At 38.4% G+C, this 20551-nt stretch overlaps 1 protein-coding gene across 2 annotated transcripts in view; it reads right to left on the bottom strand.

Moving 5' to 3' along the window:
• The window catches only part of CSPP1 (centrosome and spindle pole associated protein 1), a 174015-nt gene that overhangs the window by 39087 nt on the left and 114377 nt on the right, over positions 1 to 20551 (bottom strand). For both annotated transcript variants that reach the window (XM_030553235.1, XM_030553236.1), the window contains exons 22-26: positions 19312 to 19378; positions 16915 to 17035; positions 11911 to 12056; positions 9412 to 9552; positions 3096 to 3142 (exon numbers count right to left, since the gene is read on the bottom strand). In XM_030553235.1, the coding sequence (XP_030409095.1) occupies positions 3096 to 3142; positions 9412 to 9552; positions 11911 to 12056; positions 16915 to 17035; positions 19312 to 19378 (522 nt within the window). The remainder of the gene's footprint in view (positions 1 to 3095; positions 3143 to 9411; positions 9553 to 11910; positions 12057 to 16914; positions 17036 to 19311; positions 19379 to 20551) is intronic.

The following is a 20551-nucleotide window of genomic DNA, read 5'->3' as shown; positions in this document are numbered from 1 at the left end:
GGAGTAATTAATAAGACTGGGTATTTTCATCTTGGAAAAAAGACAACTAGGGGGGATATGATAGAGATCTATAAATTGTGACTGGTGTGGAGAACGTAAATAAGGAAGAACTAGGGGGTCACCAAATGAAATTAATAGGCAGCAGGTTTAAAACAAACAAAAGGAAGTATTTTTTCAGACAACTCACAGTCAACCTGTCGAACTCCTTGACACAGGATGTTGTGAAGGCTAAGACTATAAGAGGGTTCAAAAAAGAACTAGATAAATTCATGGAGGACATGTCCATCAATGGCTATTAGCCTGGATGGGCAAGGATGGTATCCCTAGCCTCTGTTTGCCAGAAGCTTAGAATGGGTGACAGGGGAGGATCACTTGTTGATTACCTGTTCTGTTCATTCCCTCTGAGACACCTGGCATTGGCCACTGTCAGAAGACAGGATAGTGGGCTGACCCAGTATGGCCGTTCTTATGCTCTTAATAGCTCTCCTTCTGGTCTGGGAAAGGTACTCAGAGTGTCACAGCTAAATACAAGATAGAACAAATAGCTTGGTTCTCAAACTTTTGTACTGGTGACCCCTTTCACACAGCAAGCTTTTCAGTACAACCTCGCCTTATAAATTAAAAACTTTTTTGTATATTAAACACTATTATAAATGCTGGAGGTGAAGCGGGGCTTGAGGGTGGAGGTTGACAGCTCACGACCTCCACGTAATAACCTTAAGATCTCCTGAGGGGTCCCAACCCCCCCACATATGAGAACCCTTAAGTAGTTAGCTCATATTCTAAGGGACCACTCAAGGTGAAGTGGCCCCTTAACATAACTGTAGTTAGAGGACAAAAAGGGGGGGTTGTGAGTTACAGATTGTTGTAATAAGCAATAAATCCAGTGTCTTTATTAAGGGCAGGTCTACACTTAAAACACTGCATCGGTGCAGCTGTGCCATTATAGCACTTAAATGAAGACATTACTACACCAGCGGGAGAAATTCTCCTGTTGGCATAGTTAATGCTCCTCCATGAGAGGCAGTAGCTAGGTTGACTGCAGAAGCTCTATCTACAACAGGGTTTAGGTCGGTATAACGACATCACTCAGGGGTGTGGATTTATCACCCCCGAGCAAAATAATTATACCGACATAAGCTTGTGGTATAGACCTGGCCTAAGACCAAGATTTGTAGCATCTAGCAAAGTTATGAATTTAAGCTCCCAGGCTCGACTTTTGAAAGCATTGTCCAGGTTTCTTTTGAGGATGAGGACTGACTAGTCAGATATAATGGGATCACTTTGTGAAAAGTGTTCACTCACAGATGTTTTTGTCTTTTGCCATTTTCCTGTTCATTTGAGAGCACAGTGATTTTCTGGTTTCACCCTCATAGTTCTTAGTGCACTGGAAACCTGCACAACACTTTCAAAAGATGAGCCTGAGAGCTTAAATTCTTAAATTTGTTAGACACTACAAATCATTGTCTTAATAAAGACATTGTTGTAATAGGCTGTAAATCCAATCTGTACCCTACTAACACCCCTCTTTGTCCTATGAGTACAGGACTGTTAACGGGCCACTTCACCTTGAATGGTCCCTTAGAATATATGCTAACTACTTATGCTAAACTGTCTGTTTGATCTTGTATTTAGCTGTGATACTCAGTACCTTTCCCATTTGTGAAGAAGAGCTTTGTGTAGCTTGAAAGCTTGTCTCTCTCACCAACAAAAGTTGGTCCAATAAAAGATATTACCTCATTCACCTTGTCTCTCTAATATCCTGGGACTGACACAGCTAGAACAACACTGCACAGTACTGGAAATTTGCAGTCTTCTTTATACCTACAAAACAGTGCAGAGCTCTCAAATGTGCTTCAGTCCTGTTCTGTTGGCAAAAATAATAGGATTAAAGATATTTGAGACTTTCCCTAACAATTCATACTTCGGCTGCTTTCCACAACAATCCGTTCTACTAAAACTGTCTACATGGGTGTCAATTGTGACTGTGCTTTGTGTAACATGAACCCATGTCCACTTGGAATTAAACCCAGAGTGGCAATTTACTTCATGAAAGATACTGAATATCCTTCATGACTTTTGGATTGTTTTCAAAGTAGTGATCTAGACAAAAAAGATTCAAAAGCCTTTACTAATCCCCTGTGACATCAAGTCCTTGATAGTACAGAGTTAAAAAAAATGTACTTCTATGCAACTGTAACTTAGTATTTGTTATTATGCTATTCTTATTACATACTTTAAAGGTTGAACTTGTAATAAACAACATAGCTGCAACCATTTATTACAAAATTGGTTTTGTAAAGGGATTTATCTGTGTTGAGAATCACTATAATGTCTATCAACTTTGAGTTCAAAGAGGAAAGAGACAAAGGAAACTGAAAATTTACTGCAAATCAACCCTCCAAAGGAGAATTTCAGGTAGCTATTTACAACCAAAGTTCACTAACATTATGCTGAACACATAACTGTTCTATTAGCTATGCATCATGAGGCAATGCAAGGATCTCAGAGTAACAGTTTCAATGACACTCTAAGTGCCTGATTCTTCATTGCACTTGTTGTGGCCAGTGTGAATTACTGGAGAATTGGAATTTGAGTTTTTTACTTTATTCAGCTCTTTTCACTGAACCAGGAAATAAGCTCTATGGCTCTTGCATATCTTGTTGGAAGTAGTGCCTGATTTTTTACTGCCTTGCACCTTGTTTAGTCACATATAACAGTTTAAAGTTCTAGCAAATTAGCATTCTCCACTAACCCACACAAGGTACAGCATTCTGCTCCTAACTTTGCACAGATGTACGTGACTATACAGGGTAAAAGGCAGTGAAGAATCCAGCCAAATGTATATATCAAGATATACAGCCATGGAACTTATTTCCTGCCTCTGCAAAGAGACCTGAATAAAGTATCTTATTTGTTATTCCTCTAGCTTGCCAGTTATCCAGACAGATTGCAAGCTTACTTAAATTTAGTTTTCTATTTCAATAGTACTCTAATGTACACTCCATCCAAAATTAACATAACTACAAGCCACAACACTCTGCACATTTGAACAAAATGAAAACAGCATACTGGGGAGCGGAGTTTCTTCTTACCAGTCCCATGTTTCGTGGGTTAAAGTCAGGAACAGAATCATCATGGTCTATAGTAGCCATCACAGCCCAGGGAGGAAAAAAAGTAATGGACATAAACACTGATTATACAAGAACATATTTAAACAGTTTAGCAGAATACTGTTACACAAATGTGGACACCACAATGAATCACTCCTAATTAAAGTCTTATCTTTACTGTCATATTCACTGTATTAATAAGTAAACTGCAAATATTTTGATGCAAAATTTGTTTTAGCTGTCTTAATATTAATTTAAATGTAACTAGATGGACCTAATCTAAATATTCAAACTGTTATTGAAGGAAATCTGATATTGTTACAAATACACAACATTCCCCCCAAGTGTGTATTCATAAGTCTCTTCCCAATGAAGAACAAAATGTAATATATTTGCACGTCAGAACTATATTTTTAAGTGGCAAAACCACTTGATTATTTCTTGACTTTGTGCAAGACATCTGTTGAATTTAAATACATTTATGAATTATTATAGGAATGTCCAGACTAACCAGTTTTTGTACTTACTAACAAGATCTTTAAATGTATTCAAGGTTAATCTGATTATATTAACATTAAAAGTTATATTGTATCAACTTCTGGAAACACACCTACTTTCTGCTGCAGAAATCTTTATTTGGTAACTAAAGAGCAAATTTACACTGGGTTCCTCAGAGCAGATTCTGACAACCCTAGTAATAACAATCAATGTGACCTTCCTATTACAGAGCATCAAAATGGACAATATGGAAAGTAACTAAGCTTTGGGGTGGAGCTTGGCTTAGAGAATAGGGCAACTGAACCAGGACTAAGAAATCTGCTCTCTGGTCTTAGGCAAGTCACTTCACCTCTCTAAGTCTCCGTAAGAAGTACTGTTTCTTACCATAAGAACTGCATTCTGTCTTCATTTAATGCAATTACAGTAGTGTTATTGAGAGAATACACCATTTAAAATAATTTTCATAAAATAATAAATTAACTTTTTACTTAGCCAGCTTTTTACTTAGCCAGCTTGTTTTACATAATATGGTATATTTTTGGTTTTAAGCTCAAAAATTTGGAATTTTATACAGGCCCATAAGTACAGAACCTGCTGTAGAACATTATTTAAAACTGTATTTTTGCTGCATGGGTTCCATGGAGTAACTCATCTCCCTGCCAAGTTCTTCTCTATAAAGTCATGTTTGATGGCTTTAAATTTTATTTGGAAACTTGTGACAATATCAGGTGTTCAAAAACAATTCAATTAAGCTATTAACTAATTTCAAATTACAATACATGACACACCATCCCTGGACTTGCTCACCTCTCCCTCCTACAAATCTCTTCTCAAAAATCACTTGTAACCATGATGCCTACAATTATTCAGGAAACATGATGGCTAAGCTGAGGACAGTTGGAAAAGTTGATATTTATAAAATAAAATAAAAAAACCACACACACAAAACCACTATCCAAACATTCATATAACAGAAGGTTACTTAACTGTAACTGAAGGCTCTTTCAGATGTGTGGTCCCTATCTGTATTCCACACATAGGTATGCATGCACACCAAAGCTGGAAATTCTTCAAAGCAGTGTCTGTTGGCCCACATATGTGCCATAGCTCTTCTCGTGGTCCCAACTGAGGGTATAAGAGGCAGTGTGGGTGGTGCCTCTCCAGTTCCCCTTCTTACCATAAATCCAACAGGAACCAAAGCAGAGGTGACAGAGGGCAGGTAGTGGAATATGGCTAGGGACCACACATCTTGAAGAATCTCCAGTTACAGTAAGTAACCTCCACTTCTTCGAGTGCTGGTTGCTATGTGTATTCCACATTTGGGTGCTTGGCAAGCAGTGGGAGGATATGGCTTGCCCACGATCTCTCTCTGCTGTGGCAATAAAAAGTCTTGGTGATTTCCTAATGGGTTTGGTTCTTTGCAGGTGGAAGGCCAGAGCATGCTGAATATTGATGGAGTGAAGTCTCTTGTCTTCAGAGGAAGAGCAGGTTTTTGGAAAAAATTCAGGTAAGTATTTTGTTTGATTGATATGGAACTCAGAGAATTTCACTGTCTCTTACACTCTTAATCAGGAGCACGAGAAGAGCTACAGGACATATACAGGCCAAAAGACATTATGTATGAGTACCCATGTATGGAATACACATAGGAAATGGTACTCAAAGAAGAACAGTGTATTTAGGTATACAGAAATTGCAAATATTTAGTATTTCTTACTCTACCCTGCTCTTGCTGTATTGTTTGTCTTCTCACAGACAAATTTCCGGGGCAGGAACCTTGTCTAACTCTGGGTCTGTATACCACCTACCACAACAAGGCTCTGATCTTGACCCGGGCTGCTCTGGGCACTACTATAATATATATAATAAGAAGAATGATGTGCAAAGCCTTAAAACTACCTCTTACACAAATCTTTTCATTAAAATCAGTGTCTGCAGCATTCCCATTAACAAGTGCAAATAAAATATAAAAATTAAATTAAAATATGCTAATCATATAGCTCAAGCAAAGGAATTCATCTCTAAATTAATTCCGCACCCTGAATTAGCATTCAAATAGAAAGTTAACCTTCCAAGATGTGCCAAACGACTCAGATAAGTGTATCATTCTGCTATAATAAAGATGATTTCCACCTCCATAATATTAATATTTTTGTTTTCTTGCCCCACTCTTCATAAATGAAATAACTATTTTTACTTATCTAAAATAAACTGGTGAATTAAAAAAAGATTTAGGATCTTAAGGGATAGCCATATTCAACATTCTGTTAGTCATCACGATTAAACAAACTTCAGGGCTTTAAAATCTCTCTGTTCTGAATAGTTACTATATAAAAATAGCCAAATGGAACTTAGAAGTAACAAAAGAATTCTTAGACCAAAAACTTGGGTAAGTTAGAGTTAATGTTCACAAAGCACTGTTAAATGAATGAAAAAAAAAAAGATGTATGATTAACATCTCAAATATTAGAAAGCCAGGGAATTGTAGCTTAAGGTTAAATTTTAAAAAGAATGAGACAAAGTCACTTGTACATTATTCACTCAGCTCTCCTGTTTGTATGACTCTCTCACACAGCAAGAAGAGAAAGGAAAACAATTAAAAGCATGAGATTGCAAAATGACAAAAATTGCCAGGAGTCAGGGGCAAGTGTAGTATTTGAAACTACTTTTGTCATATGTTTAGAAATTTGTTAGTTTCTAAAGTTACAATGTAACTAACATTTAAAATGTTTCTCTTATTTGAAAACCTGGGGAAAATACAGTAATAAATGTTTATGTAAAGAAGAGTTGCATCATAGCCACATAATTATTTTTTTTAATCTGTTGCTCCCCCAGCAACGTTAGCAGAATCTCTAGAATTACTGTGAAAATAGGTTGGTCTTTGCCTCCAGAGCCAACAGCAGTGTAATTTTCATACTATATATATGAAATAATATATATCACTCATTTCTTTTTCCCTTGAATGAGACAACAAGAAAAGCATCTGATCCATTTTCACTGGAGAAAAAGGAGCTGAATTTGACTCTGAGGAAGGTAAACTGGAAAATTAACAGAGAAAACGGCAAAGAACACATATTTCTCTTGTCCAGAACTACAGAGTAGGAAGTGACCGTAACAGACTATAAGTAAGTGTAAAATAGAAGATGGACAATGAAAGTCATAAGACAAAGGAGAACAAAGAATTGGTGGGCTGGGGAGAGCGTCCTCTACAAGAACCATGAAGCAGCTTAATAAAGAAATTTCCTAGAATTGTGCTCAGGGTTCAGTTACTTGTCTGCCAATCTAAACTGCCCTGCAAAAGGGAACATCTGGCTTTGTTCAGATTAATGTTATTTAAAACTACATTATCCATTCAGAATTGTCAAGAGATTAAATTGACAATCTGCACTCAAATTAATGGAATGAGTCAAAATTGTCTTTCATAGCTGGCAAAGCACACTCCTCCAGATAAATCAGAGCCTTCTCAAAGGCAATGTGGCCTGTTAATCAGAAACTTAATCTGATTGGGAAAATATTACAGTTCAAAGATCCCTGCCCCAAGAAGGTCACAATTTAAGACAATAAGTGTATTTTTATATATTTTTTTATATACGGTATATAAAAGTTATAGTGTACATGAACATCAGAAAAGCTTGTCACAGAAAGAACCAACCCAAGAAATACAGTCTTCATTTTCCTCATTAATGCATAACATATTTTTAGCTCATCACGCAATAAACACACAACTTTTGTCCTTCAGGATCACTTCTGTCACCCTTAGTCATATTGGGAAGACTTGTAGAGTAAGATACTATCCAGGTCTCCTAGGATAGTTGCAAAAGAACTATTTTTCCCAGCAAAAGCTACAAGTGGCAGGAATACTAAAGCCTTTAACTAGCATTTATTCCAAACTCTTAGCAACTGGAGCTCTAGGTAAGCAAGAAACTCCAAATTGCAATTTTTATGAGAAGGGCTTCTCCCCAGGAGCTGTGCTGGACAAGTTTGGGCAGATAGATAAGTAACAGCTTGCATGTAATAACGCGTCTTGCACTCCAGAATATGAGCATTCTTTAAAACAAAAAGTATCTAGCTTTTATGGCGGCAAAATAACCTCAAAAACTGTGAAGCAAATGCCATTATGTCTACCTGAGTCTTCAGAGATCCTGAAACAACAGCTCTGGCAGAGGTGAGAACTGCTCCATTCACCTGAATGGACATTTTCTCTGAACATTACTGATAGTTAACATTATTGAAATTCATTTTTAACTAAAATATGTAAGAAAGAAAGATGACATTTAGATGATGTCACTGAATCCACAGTATGCAACAAAGCGTGATTATTATGTTTTGATAACCTGTATCCAATCTATTGCAGAGAGCATTCATTTTGGCATTTCAAGTGAGTGGAGATTTGGTGTAGAGGCAGAATTTGTGATGTTACTACTTTTTCAGGAAGGGTCTTCTTCCCCCTTTCATAAAGGCTGTAGCCTCAAAACTACTACCATGCAGGAAATAAAGTCTATACTAATTTAGTCTTTCTAGCTTTATGTATCTAGTAATCTTAGGGCATTCTATAGTGCCCCTCAGTGTAGTATTTAATTGCTTCCCAAGTCAATTAGATCTGTATAGCAAAGCTTCTAGTGTACTTCATAGGTCTTTTGCTCTTCTCCCTTCTTTGTTAGAGGAAGGTCTGATCGGGATCTCTTTTGTTTTTATCTGTATCTCTCATTATTTCTTTTTCCCAATTAACCAAGTTATGCTGAGGAAGATTTTGCAACATTGCCTGAAAGTGGTCAGACCCTGAAAGCTCATTCCACAGCTAAAATTTCTCAGAGTACAATTTGACTTCAATTCTCATGTGCTTTGTCAACTGTATTTTTACAGAGAAGGTCAACTGTTTCAGGGCATCATGGAATGGAGAAGTGGTCACTTATGAAGCTGCATCCTAACCCACTGATGGCTTTGAAGATAAGACCCAAGGTACTGAAATGGCAGATGACTGGTTCAAAGACGTTTTGTATTATTGAAGGTGAAACAGTTAATTTACCTAACAAGAAACAGAAACAAATCATCCACTGAATTTTAATGGAGTCATGACAATTAAGACCAGCTGAGGACCTGCCCCACTGTCTTCAATACTCCAAAAGGGGACCTAAAGGTTAAGGATATCTAAGTTGCAACATCTGACATGGGGCTTCTATGACAATGGCTGGTTTTGAGATTGAAAACAGCAGAACTTTGTCTTCACTAATCCTCAGCATATTTCTTGTTTAAAAGTCGGAGACACATTAGTAGCTACACTAACTTCAGTCTAAATAATTCTTGGTTTCCAAAACTATCTATATTAAGTGAGGAAGTACTTTTGTCTTGCAGAACCAATCTGCTAATGACTGAAGATCATCTTCAGTCACTTCTGTCAAACTCAACTTTCCAGAAAGGGAAACTATTGACGACTCTTTAAGAAACAGGAACTGCCCTAAACTTCTGCTCTATTTTTTAAAATAAGCATGAATTCACAATAAAATTACTCCCAAAAACCAAGGAGAAGCATCCACTCTAACAATGGAAATGCAGACAGCTAGACTGGCTTTTTCTTTATTATGTACTATTATGTACTATTAATATATAGAATATATAGAACTTCAATATTAGCTTTACCTTTTCTGTTTTCCAACAAATTATTGTGAACCTGCATGCCTTCTTCAGAGCAAGCCAATGAGTTAAAGGAAATTTAAAACTATAATTGAGGATTATTACAGTTATATCAAAAACAAAGACAATAAAAAATACATTTAACACTCTCAAGCCGCTCTTTTCTTACCTTCTGCATCCCGCCTCATTTTCATTCTGTTGAGTTTCTTCCGCTGCTCTCTTAGCAATGCCTGCTGTTGAATCTCTAAGGTCTGATCATCTTTTGGGGAATCGGGGTACATATATCTTAAGTCTGCTCGTGTTTCTGAATCTGTTGCATAGATTGTGAATTTTAAATTTCATCAAAACACTATTTCAGAAACATTTACTTTAAAAATGTGAACTACATGCATTTAAAAGCATTAGGACCATCAATACTAATAATGGCAAAAAAGTGGATGGCTTGTAATAATATGTTAAAATACCATTTCATAAAAAAAATTCAAAGACGGCGATAAAGTGTATCAAATGAAAAAAATAACTGTAAGCAACTTCAATTTGCCAGAAAACAAACAAATCCAAAGACCGTAACAATGTATAAATACCTGGGATTATTAGTAGTGTATGGATTAGGAGTTTCAATGATTCTATGGTAATGACAAAAACTAAATGAAAGGGTTGACACAGTGAATTTTGATTGTGGTGATACTTCTTTTGGTTAATAAGAAAGCACAGATGTGTCAGGTATAAACTGCCATCAGACGCTGAGGGCGGGATTTCAAAAGTGCCTATATTATTTAAAAGCAGCAAAGAATCCTGTGGCATCTTACAGACTAACAGACATTTTGGAGCATGAGCTTTCGTGGGTGAATACCCACTTTGTCGGATGCATGTAGTGGAAATTTCCAGGGGCAGGTGTGTATATATATATGCAAGCAAGCTAGAGATAATGAGGTTAGTTCAATCAGGGAGGATGAGGCCCTGTTCTAGCAGTTCAGGTGTGAAAACCAAGGGAGGAGAAACTGGTTTTGTAGTTGGCAAGCCATTCACAGTCTTTGTTGAATCTTGAGCTGATGGTGTCAAATCTGCAGATGTACTGAAGCTCAGCAGTTTCTCTTTGAAGTCTGGTCCTGAAGTTTTTTTGCTGCAGGATGGCCACCTTAAGATCTGCTATAGTGTGGCCAGGGAGGTTGAAGTGCTCTCCTACAGGTTTTTGGATATTGCCATTCCTAATATCTGATTTGTGTCCATTTATCCTTTTCCATAGAGACCGTCCAGTTTGGCCGATGAACACAGCAGAGGGGCATTGCTGGCATATATTACACTGGTGGACATGCAGGTGAATGAATCGGAGATGGTGTGGCTGATCTGGTTAGGTCCTGTGATGGTGTCGCTGGTGTAGATATGTGGGCAGAGTTGGCATCGAGGTTTGTTGCATGGATTGGTTCCTGAGCTAGAGTTACTATGGTGCGGTGTGCAGTTACTGGTGAGAATATGTTTCAGGTTGAGGTGTCTGTGGGCGAGGACTGGCTCAGGAACCAATCCATGCAACAAATCTCTCATCATATGCCAGCAATGCCTCTCTGTTATGTACATTGGCCAAACTGGACAGCCTCTACGGAAAAGGATAAATGGACACAAATCAGATATTAGGAATGGCAATATTCAAAAACCTGTAGGAGAGCACTTCAACCTCCCTGGCCACACTATAGCAGATCTTAAGGTGGCCATCCTGCAGCAAAAAAACTTCAGGACCAGACTTCAAAGAGAAACTGCTGAGCTTCAGTACATCTGCAGATCTGACACCATCAGCTCAAGATTCAACAAAGACTGTGAATGGCTTGCCAACTACAAAACCAGTTTCTTCTCCCTTGGTTTTCACACCTCAGCTGCTAGAACAGGGCCTCATCCTCCCTGATTGAACTAACCTCGTTATCTCTAGCTTGCTTGCATATATATATATATATATATATATATATACACACACACCTGCCCCTGGAAATTTCCACTACATGCATCGGACAAAGTGGGTATTCACCCATGAAAGCTCATGCTCCAAAACATGTTAGTCTATAAGGTGCCACAGGAGTCTTTGCTGCTTTTACAGATCCAGACTAACACGGCTACCCCTTTGATATATTATTTAAGAGCACAAACCCTGTAGACTTTCACTGGGACTTGTGCTCCAAAGCCACTTTGGGATTTTCAAAAACACCTCTCAGCACCTTTCTGTGAAAGGATCACTGCACACACAAGTGCATCAAAAAAGCTGCTGAAACATTCCTATGCTTTCCTGTTTAATGGAAGTTAAGTATATCATCATATTGGGGAACCGAAATATTTTGCACTGCAAATTGATATACGTGCTCCACAAAAACAACACAGAATGTGTTAGAGAATGCCACTAAAAACATTCCAAGGGGCTGTTTTAGCAGCCAGGAATGAGCTGGATATAGTGGTTCCCTGGCCATACTACTTATGCCATGGTGCAGCAGGGAGTGGACTACTCAGCTCACTAGTTAAAACAGAATGCCGGTAGAAAAGAAGATACAGTAAGGGCCAGGACCCTGTCCATAGTGTTTGTGTTAAGGGCAACTGTGAGATGGATTACTGAATTTTCTTTTAAATGCTAGAAAATGATTAAGAGATGCAAATAAACCTCCAATCAGAAAGGATAAAATACACTTGCCTCTATATTTAAGTTCATTGAACTCCCTGATATTCTGAACATTGACAGGATCAGCTGCACCCTTTGATGAAGGTCGCCTGACTGGAGCTTGCATCCGAAGTCTGGCCATCTCAAATACATCCATTACATTTTTCTCTCTTTTCCTGCTTGAAAAGTTTGTAAACCAAACATTCAGTGTCAGTAACAGTTCCTCATTCATAACTTATTTGAACATGTCACTCAGTATTACTCCAAGTGAACACTATTACTTGGATATTGTATCCTGCCAGTCAAAGAATAAAACTATTTGAAATTTGAAGACAGTTTTTAAAATAAATTAAATTTCTCTGTGTGTTACAAATGGAGGCAGTGTGGTATCTAAATCCATTAAGTTCACATTGATGACATGGAAATGAGCTGGATGGTCCTATGACTATTATGTGATGAGATCTGCAAATAATCAAAACATAAAAGAATGATAATGCAAAATTCATTTACTTAACCAGCGCAGTTCTAGTAATTTATGTTAGTATAGTTATACAGTACACTAGTAAATGTTCTGTTGTATATTTTTGTAATGAAGTATTCATAACAACATCTCTCTCTACAGCAGTAGGTTATTATACAGACACTGCCGGCCTTGTACACACATTATAGCCTGAGGAAAAAGGACTAGTGAAATGTGAATTAGCAAGTTTCTAGTGTATGTCTGAAGGAATGTAAACAGTCAACAAACCAAAAAATAAAATTCAAAAAATACAAGAAGCTATTTGTTGGGTCAAGTATTTTCTACACTTAAGACATACAAAAGGAGAAATATATTTCAATTTAAATTCAGATGAAATGATAACTAGCATCAGCAATGTACAACAGTAGATGTAAGAACTAATGCTGGAGTTGTATTTTCCGGGTGTAAACACATGCTTTACCACAAGAAATGGAAACTGGAGACCAGCTGGCATCAGAGACTTATATTTTCCCCTTAAAATATTAGGTTTAGAAAGCAATGGATATAGATAATAACCAACTGGATAATTCCTTTGAAAAAGCATATATTAATGAAATTCATAGATAAGGCCAAAAGGGACCACTATAATCATCTAGTCCAATGGTCCTCAATGAGGTGCCCGCTGGGGCATCAATGTGCGCTTGTGTACTGGCCAGCGGACAAGAATTTGCCGAAATGCCAAGTCACCAAGAGGTGCCGCTGCCGAAATGCTGCCGAAAAGCAGCGTCACCAAGAGGCGCTGCCACCGAAATGCCACTGATTTTCGACGGCAACACCTCTTGAAGACACTACTTTGGCAGCATTTCTGTGGCAATACCTCTTGATGTTCCTGCTTCTCGGTGGCATTTCAGCAGATGCTTGTCCGCCAGCCATGGCCCTCGGTGGCTCGTCATCTAGTGCCCGGCACCTGGAAAAGGTTGGGGGTCACTGATCTAGTCTGATCTCCTGCATAATACAGACCATTGGACTTCACTGAATTAATTCCTGTTTGAACAAGGGCATATATCTTTTAGAAAACATGTAATATTTGAACATTTCCAGTGAAGGAACCGCCACAACCACCTTAGGTGAACTGCTCCAATGGTTAATTACCCTTATTGTTAAAAATTTGCTCCTTATTTCTAATCTGAATTTGTCTTGCTTCACCTTCCAGCCATGAGATCTTCTTATACTTTTGCCTACTACACTGAAAAACCCTTCATTATCAAACTTCCTTTTCCCCACATAAGTATTTAGAGACTACGATCCTGTCAGTCCTTAACCTTTTCTTTGACAAGCTCAAATGATTAAGCTCCTTGAGTCTTTCACTATAGCTCATATTTTCCAACTGTTTAATTGTTGTGGCACTTGTCTGAACCCTCGGGAATTGAGAACATCTTTCTTGAATTTTGGTCACCAGAACTGGACACAGTATTCCACCAGTGGTCACACGAGAGCAAAATACAAGGGTAATAGAACCATTTATACGTCCAAGGATTGCATTAGCCCTTTTGGCCACAACACACTGGGAACTCATGTTCAGCTGATTACATTGGTCTACAATTTTTGAGAAGTCATCTGCTTCAGAGATAAAATGTGATATTTATGATGTATTTTGATGTGCTGAAATCAAATATGTCAATTAAAACAACTGATTGGCTACTGTTTCTAAGATATTTAAGTTTTTACATTTTATGTCTATGTATATTGTGTAGATAGTAGAGTTTTAATCATAAATTTTAAACCTAGGTCTTTTCATGTGTTTATGGTTGCTTTACATGATAATATTTCACCTGTCCTGTTTATGTAACACTTTAAAAATCAGCAAAAGGGTTATATAAATAAAATTTATTATGAAACAAAAGGCAAAAAACTATTATGTACATAGTTTAGTCCTATTCAGTGTCTACTCGGCGCTTCTTGGCTTGTCTCTTGTAGTCATTAAATGGAGCATCTCTTGTCACTGTCCAGCAATAGTCTGCAAGCATTGATGGGCTCCATTTGCCCTGATAGTTTGCCAGGAGATTCCACTGCTGTAGTCTGGAGCCCAACAGCTCTGCCTTACTCTTGGGTAGTTCCAAATCCCTGACAAGGTCATTCAGTTCACCTTGTGTTATGAGGTATGGTTCAGAGGAGGAGGATGGGAGAAAATGTGGGTCCTGTGCCATTGATGGTTCAGGACCAGAAGTTTCATCCTCTTCCTCTTCCTCGTCTGACTCAAGTGAGAATGATTCTGGTGCATCAGGAACCGGCAGTCCTTCTCCGTGGGGTACTGGGCGGATAGCTGATGGAATGTTTGGATAATGCACAGTCCACTTTTTCTTCTTTGACACACCTTTCCCAACTGGAGGCTGTCATAGTATAATTCCCAAATCTGGACCTTAGCGTCCAAAATATGGGTACTAGCATGAATTCCCCTAAGCTTAATTACCAGCTTAGATTCTGTAGCGCTGCCACCAATCAGGAATTTCGGGGCCTGATACCCCTGGTTCCCCCAAACCCTTCCCTGGGGACCCCCAAGACCCAGATTCCTTGAGTCTCAAAATAAAGGGGAATAAACCATTTTCCTTCCCCCTCCTTTCTTTCTCCCAGCTCTTTCCTGCCCTGGGTACACTAGGAGGCCACTGTGATTGAAGTTCTTGAATCACCCCTTCCCACTCCCTTCTTCCCCGGAGACAGATACAGAGATAAACGCCGAGAGCAGGTTTTTCTTCCCTCCTCCCTTTCCTTTGTCCCACCAATTCCCTGGTGAGTGCAGACTACCTTCCCTGGAGTCTTACAAAAGATAACCAAAAAAAATCAATTAGATTCTAAAAAAAAAAAAAAAAAGAGGAAAACTTTAATAAAGAAGGAAAAACAAAAATTGTCTCTGTAATCAAGATGGTAAATATATAGGGTTTTTTAGCTTATAGACAATAGAAAGAAGCTTTCTCCAGCAGAAACACAATTTAAGCTACTTCCAGCAAGTACACATCTGCAAATGGAAAAAAACAAGTTAAAAGACTATAACCGCCTTTGGTATTTACTTACTATTCTGAATAGATAAGAGACTGTAGCAGGGAGATTGGCAGAAACCTGGTTGCATCTCTAGTCCCGTCCAGGACCCAGAGAGAACAACGCACAAACCCAAAACCCACAAACAAAGCATGGCCCTCCACCTAGATTTGAAAGTATCTTGTTTCCTGATTGGTCCTCTGGTCAGGTGTTGCAGGTCACTGTTTGTTAGCCCTTTACAGGTGAAAGAGACATTAACCCTTAGCTATCTGTTTCTGACAGAGGCACCATGCAGAAGTAACAATTGCTGGTATGATCTGTTGGCTCTCTCCAAATCATTGGCACTGCAAAAGGCATAGATTTCCTTTTCCTGTTCAACCACTGGCGAAGATTTCTTGCACAAGTGTTGCAGCATATGTGTAGGGCCCACCTCTTGTCCTGATCTCCAATTTTGCAGCCAAAAGAAAGGTGATAGGCTTTCTTAACCATAGTGGTTATACTGCGCTTTTGTGATGCAAAAGTCACTTCACCACAAACATAGCAGAAGTTATCTGCACTGTTCACACAAGTACGAGGCATCTCTGCTCACTTTGGCTAAACAGAAATGTGTCCCTTAGCAAAATCAAACACTGACAAATAAGAGCACGACACTGTATGATTTCTAGAGCTGATATAGGGCAATTTGTTCAGCAGAGTGATGTAAGCTTCGTTATGATTGCATCATCCATGACTTCTAGGAATAACATGATGCAATTCATATCATGTATGACGCAATACCAGCTTCAGATTGCATCATTCATTGTTTTGTCTCAAAAACAAGTACTGTCCAAACCCAGTCATAGATTTATTCATAGATCCAGTCAAAGATGTATTTTAGTCATTTCTGGTTTAAATTGAGATCCCTTCCCTTTATAACTCGCTTATCCGCCATTCCCAAGTCAAGGGTCGTATATACTGACCTAATAGCATATCTTGAAAACTAGGGCCAATCAACAATTTTAAGTATCATTTTCGTTCTCAGTGACCCAGAATTAGTAAAGTTGGACTACATTTATTTCAGAAGCATTTTGGCTGTAGAACAGTGTTATTCATTCTGACCCATGAGTCTTTTTTAGATTCACTGCTTCCCAGGATAGAGTTCCCCATCCTGTAAGCATGGGCCACAGAACACCCTGAATTATGCATTTTGCAGGGTGCCATGCTCAATAATGTAATGCTGTATTATAAAAGAGTTTGAACATTTTGTATGCAAGTTTAATCCCGTAACTATACTGCTACCTCGATATAACGCCATCTGATATAACACGGTAAAGCAGTACTCTGGGGAGGGCGGGGCTGCACACTCCGGGGGATCAAAGAAAGTTCAATATAACATGGTTTCACCTATAACGCAGTAAGATTTTTTGGCTCCCAAGGACAGCGTTATATCGAGGAAGAGGTGTATTTTCATATTTTTGCTTTTGCTCAAGTGTCTCCTGGCAGGTTAATATAGCTTTAGGCATAGTGAGAACTGGCTTTAGAAGTGTGTGTTTAAAAAATCTCACCTTGTAACGGCTACATCATCATCACTGGCTACATTGAGCAATTGTTCCTGAAGTCGCCGCTCTTCACTTCGGAGCTGTTTCCTCATCTCTGACAGCTCATTTATCACATTCTTTCTTTCCTCTGGAATTTAACATAGATAATTTAAAAAAAAAAAAAAAGTGATAGAGGAGCACTATTTGTTTTGGCCACTTCAGCAATCTAAAGTCTAAAGTGTAAAAATAAGGTGGCTGTTGTTAAAACTAAGATAATACATGTAATAAAAATGCAGGAATGTCAGTTTGTGTGTCACTTTGAAACCTAAAATATCTGTAGAGTCAGTGCAAAGCTACGAGAATAGCTATAAGCATGGTCAAGAGCCCTTCTTGTTCAGAATACTACCAGGTTCAATCACCACTGGGTTTTGAAGTCTGTTAATGTCCAATTTTTAAGTACTCAGTCATTCTGACTGTACAAATTACACACATGCCACAGCAAAATATGTATCTATGCCATGCCAAGAGTCCTAGACCACTGTGATACCAGAAGTATTGCAACCAACCACCCTTACTCTACAGCTAATTTGCATTCAACCATTTCATTGGTTATATGATAGAGACTGCACAGATGGTGGATTGCCTGGTCCAGTTGCCGCGGTTCTTCAAAACTGCCAGCACAACACAACACAACAAGCACATCCAATAACCCCAAAACACAGTCCCTCAAGCAGCACACACTCCTGATTTGTCACGCACACAAGCCAACACAAAAGTCCCAGTACAATCCCCCGCCAGCATAAATTAACACAACTACCCTCAGAACATAACCAGCACATACAATAACCCCAAATATCACTCTGAAGACTAGAATGTCTGTTGAGTCTGCGTGAAAAGAGGGAAACAGTTACAAGCATTGTTGAGAGCTCTTTATATTTAGATTATCACCAGATTTAATCCAGTCACTGGGATTCACAGTCTATCATAGTCCAATTTTTAAGTTCTCAGCCATTATTGGCTTTTTCACAAATATGACTTATGATTACCCCCATGCAACAGCACAGGCTTTCAACTACAGTATTAGTGATTATATTAACATGATCAAGATGCAGCCTTTTATACATTTTAAATTAGTATAGAGCTTATATTTAGAGACATCCCAAGGAACAGATTACAGAGTTGTAAGAGGCATCCAAGATTAACAATCAGAAAATATACAGTTTATAAATGGAAAAATGTATTGGGAGCAAGAACGACAGAAATCACAAATGAAAAGCCCTATTCGCTATTAGATAATCTAGTCTACTTCTGCCAGTGGAGGACTGTTCCCTACAGTAATTCTGGAGTGCTATGCTCACTGTAGTTACAACTGTCCCAAATAAGAATTCTAGCACTTCTACTGGAAGACAATCCCACTGTCTAACCCAGTGGTTCTCAACCATGGGTACATGTACTCCTGGGGGTACTCAAACGTCTTCCAGGGGGTACTCAACTCATCTAGATCAGTGTTTCTCAACTTGAGGCTTGCAGCCCCGAGAACGGTCATGGGATGGGTTTAGGGGGGTTGCAATGCAGGGCTGGCATTAGGAGGTGGCAAGTAGGGCAATTGCCCAGGGCCCCAGAACACATGGCCCCCCCCACAAAACTAAGTTACATGCTTCAGCCCTGGGTGGCAGGACTTGTGAGACAAGGCTCACAAGTAAAAACAGGCCCAAGTATCACACTGAAATATAAGTACAATTTTATTTTATAATTATATGGTAAAAATGAGAAAGTAAGCTGTTTTTCAGTAATAATGTGCTGTGACACTTTTGTATTTTTATGTCTGATTATGTAAGCAAGCAGTTTTTAAGTGAGGTGAAACTGGGGGTACTTAAGACAAATCAGACTCCTGAAAAGAGGTACAGTCATCTGGAAAGGTTGAGAACCACTGGTCTAACCAATCTCACTACCAAGAAAATTTCCTTACAACCAGCACAAATTTATTTTCTTTATTTCATAACAGTAGCCCTAGTTATACTCATATCATGTACTACCCTAAAGCAAATGCATGACTAATATTAATGTGCTAATACCATGCAAACAAATGCATTTTCTTACATGAGACTCCTGTTGAAAACAGAACACTCTTATTAATGCACAGTAAACTTCTTTAAATTAAGCATGATTTTCAAATATAATTGCCAATATCCAAAAACAAAAGATCAATATTTTTTCCACGAGGGTATGTGAAAAAAATGTTTGTTAGAAAAAATTCAAATAAAAGTATTTGCTGATATCTTAGGGATCTAAAAGTGTCTGGAGTTTCTCTCTCCACAAGATACTTACAGTCAATATCAGAAAAGAAGACAACAGAGAAAGAGGAGATTAACATATATAAAGTGTATATTAGTTATGCTGTCATGGAATAAAGAGAATACCAACCATATGCACGCATCTGGTTTCTTCTAGCTGGGACTGGAGGAGATGGAACCCTGGATTGTGGAATATCCTAACAAATATAACAAATGTGTCATTTTCATACTTAACAGTAAGTAAGCACTTCAGACAGATAAGAAATTAAAAAGTACTGAATCTAAAAGTATCTGGTGCCTGATCATACTAAAACTACTGGCAGAATGAGGGAGAGAGAATGAGAATCTGATAGTCTCTAGTCATCTCTATTTCTTTAAAAATCTGCTGTTTAAATACATACTAAAATCACCAACATCATTTATTTGCATTGTGGTAATATCTAGAAGTCCCTATCAAGGACTACCAAGGCCTGACTGTGCTAGGTGCTGCACAAACCTATGAATAAGAGACAGACCCTGTCCCAGAGAACTTGTTAGAGAAGCTTCTGGATTGGGACTCAAGAGGCGCTGAGGGCTCTGGAACTGACCCACATGGACTATGCTGTAACTTTCTGTTCTCCATGTTAACTAAGGATTTTCTACACTGTGTTTCAGACATCTAATAAACCTTCCTGCTTTTACAATATTGGCTGAAAGTCATTCTGCACCCCATTCGGTGTGTAACTCTCCCTCAGGTGTCCCACTCAGGTGGACTCACTGAAGGGAGCTCATGGCAAGAAGTAGTGATGATGAAGGCTCTGAGGTTTGGTGCCAGGAGGCGGAGAAGCCAAATGGCTTGCCTTAGTGAGAATGTATCCCTAACGGTGTTGACAAATTGAAAGAGTCCTCCCAGGGACTGTTCCAGATCTGTGTAAGAGCATCCGTGACAGATGTGAAGGAGGAAACTGTGATATTACCTGTTAAGAAATAACTTATGTATACAGGAAAATATGAATCCAAGCTCTTGATGTAAAATATATTCTATTGAACACTGAATTAGTTTAAGACTTTTGATTATCTTTATACCTTGAGAGACATGGGTACAAAAGCAACCATCGCTCCACGGATAAGTGTTACCTCAACCATTAAAACTAATGTCAAGTTCTTTGAGAGAGCAGATAATATAGCTCCATCAGGAGCTCTTTATGGACCTGAAAATCAAAAAATAATCCTACAAAAAAGAGGAAACATCGACAAATTGCTAAGGATGAGTACAAAAGAACAGCACGAGCAAACACAAAAAATCAGAATCCTAAGGTACAAAATGAGTTATACCTAGCAAGGATTATAGAAAGCAATATGAAGAAGTTCTAGATATAAAAGCAAGAGAA

The sequence above is a fragment of the Gopherus evgoodei genome, chromosome 2 (assembly GCF_007399415.2).
Source record: "Gopherus evgoodei ecotype Sinaloan lineage chromosome 2, rGopEvg1_v1.p, whole genome shotgun sequence".
NCBI lineage: Eukaryota > Metazoa > Chordata > Testudines > Testudinidae > Gopherus > Gopherus evgoodei.
The sequence above is the reverse complement of the archived record's forward strand: the minus strand, read 5'-3'. Positions and strand labels throughout refer to the sequence as shown.